This window comes from Pelodiscus sinensis, chromosome 8 (genome assembly GCF_049634645.1).
Source record: "Pelodiscus sinensis isolate JC-2024 chromosome 8, ASM4963464v1, whole genome shotgun sequence".
NCBI classification, from domain to species: Eukaryota; Metazoa; Chordata; order Testudines; family Trionychidae; genus Pelodiscus; species Pelodiscus sinensis.
Window position 1 is genome coordinate 72,168,193 of NC_134718.1, and position 12,661 is coordinate 72,180,853.

At 41.6% G+C, this 12,661-nt stretch overlaps 1 protein-coding gene across 3 annotated transcripts in view; it reads left to right on the top strand.

The window, feature by feature from the left end:
- Positions 1-12,661, top strand: part of NT5C2 (5'-nucleotidase, cytosolic II) — an 89,006-nt gene that overhangs the window by 27,362 nt on the left and 48,983 nt on the right. The window contains exons 1-2 of one of the 3 annotated variants that reach the window (XM_075935562.1): positions 8,410-8,456; positions 9,876-9,949. In XM_075935562.1, the coding sequence (XP_075791677.1) occupies positions 8,452-8,456; positions 9,876-9,949 (79 nt within the window). In that variant the 5' untranslated portion in view covers positions 8,410-8,451. Of the gene's footprint in view, positions 1-8,409; positions 8,457-8,567; positions 8,832-9,875; positions 9,950-12,661 lie in introns of those variants that run through there. The other 2 variants (XM_075935561.1, XM_075935560.1) reach the window with 2 other exon arrangements.

Genomic DNA, 12,661 nt, shown 5'->3' on the forward strand with positions numbered 1-12,661 from the left:
AAATGGAATCAGCTTATCCTAGTTGGTCCAACATGGCCCTGTCTCAACTGATCCTAATCTACCTGAGACGACAACCCCTTTTTAGCTGATCCTGATTGACCTACTTCTAATTAATAGGGGAAAAGGCCTTTTACCTTGCTAGGGTTGCCTTTTCCCACTCTGTTGTAGCCATCTGGCCTAATTTGTCTCACAAAATAATTGTAAACAACTGAAACTGACAATAGCACTGCAAACAGCAGTGATAAACACACTTCTTTTATGCAATACAAACAAACCACTAAAAATATGAGTCTAAAATGCATTCCATTTACACTAATATCAAGAATAACATATGCATGCTTAGGCTCTTCATTCCTTTTTAAATGCATTGTGTAAAATCTCACAATTTTATTGTGAATCTTGGTATTTGTTTTAATGACTCAGTTGCTGAAGAAAGCAAGCTGAGAGTCAGTCCTTTCCCTTTCCTCTTTTGCATATCACTATTTACATTTTTTTGTTTACTTCATGCATTTCATCCATCTTGGACAAAAGAAATAGACCAGTAACACTTTCTGGTTCTCCTTCAAATGCTTGCTCATGTCTATTCTACGTTAAGTGTATGTGCTTACCACATGCACTGTGCTATCTGTAAGGGACCAGCTCTGGCACTCTCTGGAATGGAGTGCATATGCCACAGTATAAAAGGTGCTGCTAACTCCCCTAATCCTCATTTCCTTTTTCTCGCCAGTGACGGTGTTGGAACTTCTCCTTGCTTCAGCAAACCTTCTCTTCTCAAACTCTTGCTGTGAACTTCTCTCCCTATAAATAGTTGAGAATTGTTAGTGGTTTCCTTTAACGTAATGGTTCCCAGATGGTACTTAGCTTAGGGATGGGACATGCCCTGGTCCTTGGGCTTCATACCCTGTGATCACTGTAAAAAGCCTGTGCAAATCAGTGATCTTCATAGTGGCTGCGTGAAGTGCCTAAGTGAAGCTCACAAATGTGTTGTATTTGTAAAGACTTCAAGCCTCAAACAAAAAGGGAGCGGGGCATATGTCTTGGAGCACTCCTTATGGTGCTGGCATTAGCAGCAGAGCTGTCTAGATCAGACTCTGCTCCCAGCACCGTGGCATCTGTGCAGAACACTCCTCCAGTGCCATCTTCAGACCCATGCCAATCCCCCGTCCTGTATCTGACTAAAAAAGCAAAGAAGGACCAGGAGGGGATGGTCTCCTACATTCTGTGAAGGGAAGGAGAGGGTTGGATGGGAGCAAAGACCTGAGAAGGGCAGCTCCTTACCTCCAAATGAGTCAGGCCCTGGCTCAAGTCAAGTGGGCTACCCCACCTGAGAAGCACCTGTCACCTTGGATAGTGGCACGGGTGTTTGGCACCTGAGGTCCTACAGGCAGTGCAGGAAATCCTGACACTACTGCTGCTGCCCATACCAACTTCATCATGCTTTTTACCAACATTACATCTTACCATAACATTTGGAATCAACTGTTTGAGATGCTGTACTTTTTGGGTTATGTCACTCTGGTTGATGGGGGTAACACTTAACATTATTGACAGAAATTCCACTCTTGAGACTAGTTTAACTGGTGCAGAATATTATGACTCGAGTCTGATGCCTAGAACAGTCTACAGACAAAGAACGCTCAAAATGAAACCTCTATAGATGGTTTTCCCTCCTTTTCCTCTCCCCCCCCAAAAGAAAAGGTTTGCTTTGTTATTAAGTTGATTTGTTCAGCTGTTCAAGGAATTACAATCCCATGGTGACATTACCAGATAATTTTAACAGAGTACACTAAGAAAAGCTTGAAAACATTGAATCTTAAAGGAACCTGAAGGAAAATAAAAAGATCCCAAAAAACCCTCTGAGTCTCGGCCAAAATATGAGGAAACTGCATGAAATGTTAGTTTGAATTTCATTGATGGCACTCCCTTATTCTCTGAACTCATAAAAGTCCACAAGAATGCTATAAAATAACAACATGAAGAACTATCAAAGCCAATAGTCAAGGATTATTTTCATCTTCAGAGTAAAGATTCCTATGTGCACTTCCTAGATGTTCCTTTAAATGGAACACCTTTGTGAATGTTGATATCAATTACAAGCCTTGTTATATGATGATATTGAAATCTCTTAATAGGCAGTGCCTTAAGATGAATCAACATGGCGACAGAATTACATCTAGCTTCTGATGGAAGTCATATGTAAGAAGACACTACATTGCTTTAAGCTGGTGCCATAAGTTTGAATGTGAAAATAAAATTCATGTGTCACTATCAGGAAGCTCTCCTTAAATTTGTGCACATTCAAGGCCTCCTCCCCTGTCCAGTATGTGGTGACTTACCTGGGTTGTAGATAATCGCTATGCCAATCCCTCTGTATGACTATCATTTAGCATGATTGCAATTAGACAGGAACTAGATTGACTATGAGCCACCAAATTGTCCTAGTGTCTGGTTTTTTTTTAACTTGGAGTGAACACTTCTGGGCTCCCACATATAGTTCTTTGGAGTTTTCAGAAACGTCTACAACTAGCTGAAGTTGAATAATGGATAAAATTGGGGGTTTATCTACTCTTGTCACTGTCAGTTACCAAGAAACAGCAACCAGGTATTTGCTTCTGTTTTATTTTATGTTATGTTAACTTTGGTTTAGCTGTGCAGTAAGACTGAAAAAGCAGCGAGGAGTCCTGTGGCACCTTATAGACTAACTGAAGTGTTGGATCATAAGCTTTCGTGGGCAAAGACCCACTTTGTCAGATGCACTATCAGGAAGCTCTCCTTAAATTTGTTCACATTCAAGGCCTCCTCCCCTGTTCAGTATGTGGACTCAGTAGGACTGAGTGGCTCATTCATTAGAAATTCAGATGTTGAGATATCTTTTGCCATTTTGAATCACATTGGGTTGTCATTTAGTTTGAAATTTATCAGCCTGGGTATAGTTGGTTTATTTTAAGTTAGTGGTGAGGGCAGAAAACTGGCATTCAAGATTTCTGAGTTCTAAATCCCACCTCTGTCACTGACTTGTAATATGATCTGTCAGTTCATATTTCTTTGCCTTGGTTTATCTGTATAATATCACAAACATGTTGTATGAGTTAAATCAATGGTTATCAATTTGCGATCTGCGGACCCTTGAGCATTTGCCAACTTTAAGATTTTCAAAGGGGTCTCTGTCTCTATTTGAAAATTTTTAGGTGTCCGCAAATGAAAAAAGATCAACAATCACTAAACTAAGTAATTTATACTAGTAACATGCTTTAAGATCCTCAGTTAGAAAGTACTAAATAATAATAAATAAATAATGATGACAAATTACAACTAAAATTAATAATGATAAAATAACTCAATTTGAAAATGTCCCATTTTGACCAGCTTTGATAGTTCCAGGGCACAGATCAATGTTGTTTTGGGATCAAATCCAATATATGAGCTGCTCAGCAGCTTGCTATCACTTGGGAAGAAAGCCCAAACAATGGGATTAGAAATGGACAAAACTAGAATCTTAATTCTGAATTTGTTTGAATTTCAGAGAAGAGCTCATATTCATATTTCTAGACCTTAACCTTGTCTTTGCTGGTCATTGAAGATATTTGTATTTAAAATAAAGATGTAACCAACCCCCAAACTTTGAGGAAGTTGAAATCCAGATCCAAATTTTCTGTTAGCCCCTGATTTGGATGAATTCAGCCAAAACTAACCACTACAGTCTTTTTTTTTTCAAGTAGAAATATAAAATGTGCCCCCTCTCACCACAACTATAATCCCAGTAAAAGGCACTACTTAAAATAATCATTGTTTAAAAAGAATACCTATCGTCCACTTTGCTTGTTCTCAGACATGTTTTAAAAATGCAGTTATGCAAGTAGATTATCTCCCTGCCCCCACTGTGTTAATTTTCTTTCTGTTACTCAGAGGCATTGGAAGGCACGCCAAGTTCCCTGCTCAGTTGTGCAATCCATGTATATTTCACGGTACAGGAATGCTGCATGTTTATTTCATAGAAGCCTCACAATGCTTCTTGAGCTTTTGGTTAAACAAAATAAACAGGCTTCTTAATTTTCTAGGCCTTCCAGAGTAAGAACTAGCTATATGTTGAGAATTTTCTATTCAAACATGTTAATAGAAAATCATTAATTTGTTTCAAAACCAAGATCACCTCCTTTGTAAAGATAAACAGCACAGGGATTTACAGCACAGGGATAAACAGCACAGGGATTTACAGCACAGAGCATCTACACTGCCCGCCTGCTCTTGCGCAAGGAAATTTACAGTATGGCGTGGTAAGAGAGGGCTTCTTGCGCAAGAGCTACACTCTTTTTTAAGAGGTGTAAAGCCCTCTTGCGCAGGAACTCTTGTGCAAGAGGGCAGTGTGAACGCTCAGACGGGGTTTCTTGCGCAAGAAAGCCCTATGGCTAAAGTGGCCATCAGAGCTTCCTTGCACAAGAGAGCGTCCACACTGTCCTGGGCGCTCTTGCGCAAAAGCACAGCTCGGACATGGCAGTGTGGACATTTTCTTTCGCAAGACTGCTTGCACAAGAACCCTTGCGCAAGATGTTCTTGCACAAGAAGCTGCCAGTGAAGACATAGCCTTAGAGTTTAAAAGGGAAACAAGCAGTATGGTTACTGTGCTAACGAGTATTCTACTGTAACAAAACTTCAGAGTTTAATCGTCTAAAGACAGCTAGCCAAAGGGCACATTTGTGTCTTCTGAGTTTGAAAACCACTGTTTTAGGCAGTCCTGATAATAATACATGTGCTTTCTGTTAGGGATATGAATGGGTAAACTTGCGGCTGGCAGCCTGCTGCTCCAGCCCATGGTAGTGAGGGCTGCTCCAGCCCACCCCGTTTAATCAATTAACCAGTTAAACTTAACGTATTTACGGTAGGGATGTTAAAATGAGTTTAGCTGAGTAAATGTATAACTGCTGAAAATTTCAGCAGTTTCATGGTTACATGTGGGTGGCAGAGGTTCGTGCAGGAAGCCAGCTTTTAAGCCGGCTCTCTGCGTGAACCAGGCTCATCAGTTAACCATGTACATGTTTACACTTTCACATACATAATTTACTCTCTCAAAACTTCTTTGATACCTTTTTTACCTAGCTTCAAAGAGATATTTAGAAAATTTGTTAATGCTCTCTTCCCTGCAGTGATCAAAGGCTTATTCTTCTAATGTATTTTGGGATGACACAAACTGTATCTTTGCTGCTGCTGTACAGGTTTTAGATCAGTGGTGTATTTGTCCCGTCTCTTCAGTCAGTATTCCATGGGAAGATTTTGAAATCTTTGTTTTAACAAGTATTTTTGAAGCTGAAGCTGGTCTGTTACCAGCCATGACCTCAACAGGTTGCTCAAGTGAAGGGATTGGGCTTGGTCACCAGTCCTTTGGTGTTACGGGAAAAGGTAGTGATGATTCAGTGGGTGGGCTTTTTTCTCTCTAGTTCTGGATACTGCAAATGTTTACTACCTTGAGAAATCCCTTTGGATAGAAATACAGGCAGTCCCCGAGTTACGCGGATCCGACTTACGTCAGATCCGCAGTTACGAACGGGGCCGTCTCCCTGGTCTCCAGCAGACCAGGGAGAGGAAGCAAAGCGGCGGAGCACGTGGGCAGCGGACAGCCCAGACACGTCCGGGCTGTCCGCGTGCTCCGCGGCTTTGCTCTGCTTTGCTCCCCGTCCCCCTGGTCTGCAGACCAGGGGGCCGGGGAGCAAAGCAGAGCAAAGCCGCGGAGCACGTGGGCAGCGGACAGCCCAGACGCGTGTGGGCTGTCCCGCTGCCCCGTGCTCCGCGGCTTTGCTCTGGACGCCTGTGGTACAGCAGCTGGGGCGCTGCCGGTTGGTCCGGTAGTGCCGCTCTGGGCGCTACTGGACCAACCCAGCAGCACCCCAGCTGCTCTGCCCCAGGTGTCCTGATTCAGCCACTGCTGGTCAGTTTCAGCAGCGGCTGAATCAGGACGCCTGGGGCAGAGCAGCTTGGGTGCTGCTGGGTTGGTCCAGTAGCGCCGAGGAGCGGCGGTGCTACTGGACCAACCCAGCAGCACCCCAGCTGCTCTGCCCCAGGCATCCCCAAGTCAGCCGCTGCTGAAACTGACCAGTGGCTGACTACAGGAAGCCCCTGCCCTGGGCTTCCTGGAATCAGCCGCTGATCAGTTTCAGCAGCAGCTGACTTGGGGATGCCTGGGGTTCTTAAGTTGAATCTATATGTAAGTCAGAACTGGCGTCCAGATTCAGCCGCTGTTGAAACTGATCAGTTTCAGCAGCGGCTGAATCTGGACGCCAGTTCCGACTTACATACAGATTCAACTTAAGAACAAACCTACAGTCCCTATCTTGTACGTAACCCGGGGACTGCCTGTAGAACTATTTGAAGTGGTCAGAGCTATTTCTGATAGTAAATGTTTGTAGGCTCTGAATGGATATGTAACCAGTGACCCAGGATAGTGTTTAAGTGGGCACCATGAATGGGGTATGTCATGTTTTAATTGGGATTTTAAACAAAGGGCTTGAGCATGTGTAGATTATTATTAATTATGGTTTCTTGGCCAGTGTTGGTAATTGCAGCTTGAAAAATCTGCTATATCTCTAGTACCAACATGAAGTTTTATTTTAAACCCAATGTGCCATTTGTTAATATTTTGTTGAACATTCTTAAGAGGATTAGTGACAAAAATGTCAAAGTCTGAAAGGAATCTTCCCATCATTTCTGATTAATTCCATTTTAACTATGAGTGAAACCCTCTTCAGAATTGCATAACCTTGTAACCCTGCCCTCCTCTTCAGAATTGCATAACCTTGTAACCCTGCCCTCCTCTTCAGTATGGCAAACCTTCAGTCTTCTTCTCTACAGGCAAACTCTCCTACAAAGAGTGAGGCTTAAAGAATGTACAAAATCAAGACCTGTTACTTGGTGTGATGGACATGCTTCACTCACTGCTCAATGGCACCTTCTCCTGGACGACCTGGGGGTTAGCTCAGTCAGGCTGAGGCCTCTTTCAAGACTCACTATACCTCTTAGGTTTCTCCTCTGCCCCCCCTCAGGAGCTGTAGCTGTCCCTTTCATGAGGCAGCCCTTCAACCAGGTCACAATTGTGGTTCCCTCTTCTTGGGGCAGGGGTATCAAAGTTCCTGCTTGTCAGAAGTTTCAGGCAGTTTTCTGCTTTGGCACCTCCCAGTGCCACTCCTGCAGTGTCTGGCAGGGGAGCCTGAGCCACCCTACTCCAAGTTCTACCTCAGGGACCCTCTACATAACAGTCAAGGTCCTTTCCATACACCAAGCTGCCTTTTACTGAACTGCTTCCATACCCGTGCTCTCCCCACTCCCTTGGGCTTACTTGTCTCCTGTCTTCCTCCTTCCAGGGGTTAATTTTAGGTAACTCAGATTTGCAGTTCCCCCAAACGCACCTCCCTCTTCCCAGAGAGAACTGTAGACTCCTTTCCTGTAACCCCTTCTGTTCCCAGTTTCCTGTCTTTCATAGAAGCCCCCGCTTGTCCCTCGTAATTAATTTTCTCTTTAATTTACTGACTCCAAGCTAAGGCTTCTTGTTTTGCAAACTAAACAGGTGATTTGGCCCCACCTGGCCCAATTCAGCTCTGGCAGGGCCAGTGTGGGAAACATACTCCATCATACTTGGGCAAAAACTATTTCTAACTTTTCCCAGAAATGTGTTTACCCTCCGCCCCCCCCCAACAAATCTCTTCCTCGTCTTTTAGAAAGCAAATTGAACAAAATTGAGATGAGAAATATTTTCTCCTTACCATTGTACTTGAATTAGATATTTAGTAGCATATATTGGCACCAGAAACAATAGAACTTCTCTTTTGCACAAAAGTTTATTTGTGTAGTATTTAGCACTGGCCTTTTCTAAAATTGAGATATCTAAACTTACTTTAGAAAACACTATTAGTTCATGCTGCAGAGTCAGATACATGTCTCACCACAGCACAGCTTGGGCACTTTTTGGGCAGCTTATGATCTCTGATATTTTCAAGAGGGATTTCTATAGTTATTTGAAGTTTGTTTCTTGAATCTAACATCTTGTTTAATATTACCTATGTCTGTTAGCAGAGATTGTCGTTGTTAACTCTTCAGTCCCATTACATGCCTCATTGTCAGATGTGGGCAGTTTGCCAGGAAACTATGAGTCCCAGAGTGAGCGCGGAAGGTTAGGGATAAAGTATGCTAGTTCCAAAGAAACTCTATTCCAAATGGATCAGTGTGGAACAACAATAATATCCAATGACTAGTTAAGTTAGCCACAGATGTGTTTTCCCTAACACTATTCAAGAAGACATACGGTATCTTAGGCTTGGTTCAGACATAGTAATATTCTAAAGTCAAATCAGATTCAAGCAAAATTGCATTTGTACTAGAGAAGCCTATAAGGAATTGCGTAATGCAATTCAGATGAGTGGATGATTCAGACTGCTACAGATTTTGCAAGAACAACATCTATGAGAGATGAGGTAAGGTGCTGGCATTGAAGTGTGGTAGTTTGATCTTGACAAGTTTGATGTTTAAATTTTAACTTGAGTAGATTGACACACAGTTAAAGTGATATGACATGTCAGCTGCCTGACAGGCCATAAGTCTGAAGAAGAATCACAGGATCTCCTGAAACTAGAAACTTCATGGAATTGATTTCTATTTGTTTTTGGACTTACTGTGGTCATTACTTATGGTATCCTCCCCTATTACATTGTCTTCACAAAAAAGTATTACTGAATTAGCCCCAGAGAAGGCTAATTATTTTGGCATCCTGCTGAGGGCAGTGTACTTGTATCCAGGCAAAACCTTGATGGCTCCCGGCATCTCTTGGTGACAGAGAAGTGAATGCTACGGTAATAGTATCCCTTCTCATACATGTTTAGGCAGTTTTTTTTTCTTGGCATGATCTCTATAGCAATACTTGGAATTTCTAACTTTGCTGAAAAACAGATTCTCCCCTACAGCTGAATCCTTGGCTTTGCTGTTTGTAACTCTGATTTTTTGTTCTCAGAGACCAAATCTGGCTAAAATAATGAGGAATGACAGATAAATTATATGGTGGAAATTACGTGGGAAATGTAACTGTATTACTTAATAGCCGAAGCATAATGAAGTTTTCTTTTGTGTTTTTTTACCTATTTCTTTATCTTGTTTTTTTTGGGGGGGTGGGCGGTCAGTCAAATGAATGCAATGCATTGAAATCAAAGTATCAGCACAGTATACAGAATAGATTCTTGTTACAAGTTTTTGATAGTAAAAATAAAAACTGGAAAAACAGTTCCAAATAATAAAAAAAACTTCCCCTATGCTCTTCAGCATGGGAATGTATCTTTGTTTTGTGGTGATATATTAAATGATTAATAACAGTATTAGTCAAATTTTGGAGAGAGGTCATTTTAAATTTTCCTCAAGTTTTCAGATTTAATTCAAAATAGGGCACAAATAGTAAATGTTTATTCAGGAAATGGCTAAACTCATTCCCTCTCTTTTTGATTGTCATATTTTATTTTAATCAGGCAAACATCCATCATTCCTTCCCATCCATTTTCCTCTTGTTATCTGAGCCTGGATTTAAGAAATCTTGCATTCCCGTATTTAGGAATTTTTTTCAGGATTTGTACCCAAGTGTTTGTATCTTTATACCCACATTAATTTTGAGAATAACCATGAAAAAATCATGGCTTTGTTGGAAGCATGCTGACAGGTAAAGCTGATCTGTGCATTCATTTTTTAGAATAGTGGTAGACATTTTTAGGTAACTTCTGATTTTATATATTTAAGGATCGTCTGGGTATGTTAACTCACATATCACTTAATAAGAGAAATAAGTTTACTCCCAAATAATTTTATTCCAGAAATGCTTATTCCTATGGATTTATATCCTCTCTTCTTTACAGGGTCTTTGTGAACAGAAGTTTAGCAATGGAAAAGATAAAGTGCTTTGGTTTTGATATGGATTACACTCTTGCTGGTGAGTACCTTCTTGATTTTTATAATTGATCCTGATCAATGCTTTGTCTCTTGCTTGTTAAGAAAAAAACAGAACTGGGTTGTTGCCACTCTAGCTAGGAGGTGCTTGCTCAGTAGGCTGGAGCCACCTATTCAGACTATTTTCACTTTAGATGTTTGTTAGATCAGCTATCTTGAAACCATATTTGGTTCCAAAATATGTTTCCTTAATTGAAGTCCAAATGATCTGGGGTCTCAGAATGCCCAAAGCTTACACTGGATGTTACTGATGTCCTAAATCAGTGGCTTTCAAACCAGGGTTACACATACCCCTGGGTCTTCCAGTGGATACATCAATTCATTTGCCTAATTTTACAATAGGCTACATAAAAATGCTAGCAGTCAGTACAAGCTAAAATTTCATACATACAATGGTTTGTTTGTATCACTCTTTGCACAGTAAACCCTAATGTAAGCATAATATTTATATTTGAATTGATTTGTAATTATACAATGAAAAAGATAAATTAAGCAATTTTTCAGTAATAGTGTACTGGCACTTTTATTTTTATATCTGATTTTGTAAGTAAGCAGTTTTTAAGTGAGGAAAAACTTGGGTTATGCAAAACAAATCAAACTAGGGATGTTAAAGACTAGTCGATAACCCTCCCCCCCCACGTTGCCTCTATGACATAGAGGCAGCAAAGGGGGGGGGGGAGAAGGGGTACTGCCATTTTGAAACCCCAAGGCAGCCGCTGCACAGCTGATACACATATCAGCTGTGCAGCAGCTGCCCCTTTAAAATGCTGCCTCTGCGTGATTCAAAGAGGCAGCCATGGAGCCCGGGGTCAGTTGGGGAGTCCCCAGCTGACCCCGGGTTCCACGCGGCACTTCCCCGCATTTCAAAGGGGCAGCTGCTGTGGAGTCCAGGGTCAGCTGGGGACTCCATAGATCAGCTGTGAGGCAGCTGCCCCTTTGAAACCACCATCTCCGCACATTGTCCCCAGCTGACCCCGGGCTCCATGGCTTTGAAATGCACAAGAGCTCTCACTGGGGACTCTTGTATATTTGAAAGCAGGCATGCTGAGTGCAGCCTGGAGTTAGCAGGACTTCCTACTGGCTCCGGGCTGTATGCAGAGTTCTGCAGTCTTCCTTTGAAATGTACAAGATCCCCAGCAGGGGCTCTTGTACATTTCAAAGGAGGAATACGGAAGTGCCTATCTAGTCAACTAGTCAGTTAACCTCATTTTAACATCCTTAAATCAAACTCCTGAAAAGGGGTGATATGGAAGGATTGAAAACCAATGTCCTAGACACGTGTTTGCTTAAAATTACACCATGATGTGAAGTTGACTGTGACCAGTAAGCCCATTTTGTTTTTTATGCTGTGAGGATAAGACTGTACATTCATCAAGAATGGCAGGAGATATGCCTGTGAGAACTGCCCTCAAAGGGATCTTAATTCAGTTGTGACGAAGTTTCTCACTCCTCAGTTGGCTGAGCCTGTGTAATAAAGGTCAAAAACCAGAGAATATTTTCTGTTTCTATTGAAAAACTAGGTAGAAATGTACAATGCACAAATGTACAATGTACAGGGACTACAAATTACCTTTTAGCTTTTTCCTTTTTTCATGATTTACGTCTCTATCATCCAAGAATAAGGAATGCAAGTGCTTTGAAACTTAAGGTGGAGGTTGGGAAATAAAACCGTTTGTCAAATACACATATAATATTGTCTCTGCGTGCTATTCAAGATAAAGATTAAAACAATTCATTGTTCATTTCCCAAGTTTGTATTGCAGTGTGTATATTGTAACAATAGGCACTGCACAAATTCCTATCCTCTCTTCCCACAGCCATCAGTGTCATTGATATAAAGTACATGATAATGTTTCTGTTACACTGGATATTTTAATTTATAATTACTATCTATACTCATGTTCGAGATGAGAAATGTAAGCTAAAATATTAAGGTTGGTTATAAGTGGACCACTGCAGGGGTCAAGTCTGGTAATTTAGTTTTCGAGTGAGTGCACATGTCCATTCCATTTCAGGTGTACTCATGCATAGTGCACAGGTGCTGGAGATTTTTCCCTCAGGGTTGCCTGTCAGAGTGGCACATGTACCCTCTGCTGTCTCGCACCATAGCTTGCAGGTATGAAGGGCAGAGCCAACACTGACCCTTCCTCAGTTCCTTCTTACTGCCTGCGTTGGAACTTGGAACATGTGGTCTTACTATTGAATGATTTATTTTCCCTCATATTTGTAGGAAGTTAGTACTTGTTTCAGAAGTTTTAATGGCTTAGACTGTCAGTTAAAGAAATAAGTTTTCTTGTTAAGTGTTTTTAAACACTTCATTTCCTGTTGCTGGGTACTGCTGATGAGGCACTGGGTCACTGGGTTTCAATTCCTGCCATTCCTGCTATTCCAGTTTGGTGAGTGACATGCATTCCAGTTACTTGAAGTGTTGCAGGGAGACTTACATCAGGTATTGGTGGCAAATTTGCAGGAATGTTAAGCCATTAACCAAGAAATAGAGACTGGGCTTAAGTTTTTTCTGATGGAGATGGTCCTGCATTCACCCCTGGAGACTTTCCACTCAGAGCCTTTCTGTGTCAATCAGAAGTGCTCCCCTGGTTTTTGACTGATCATTTGGGCTGGTCACCTTCTCTACTACAGAGGAAGAGACACTGAAAGATGGCATCTAAGGTCAGTACCTGATAAATCAAGATTC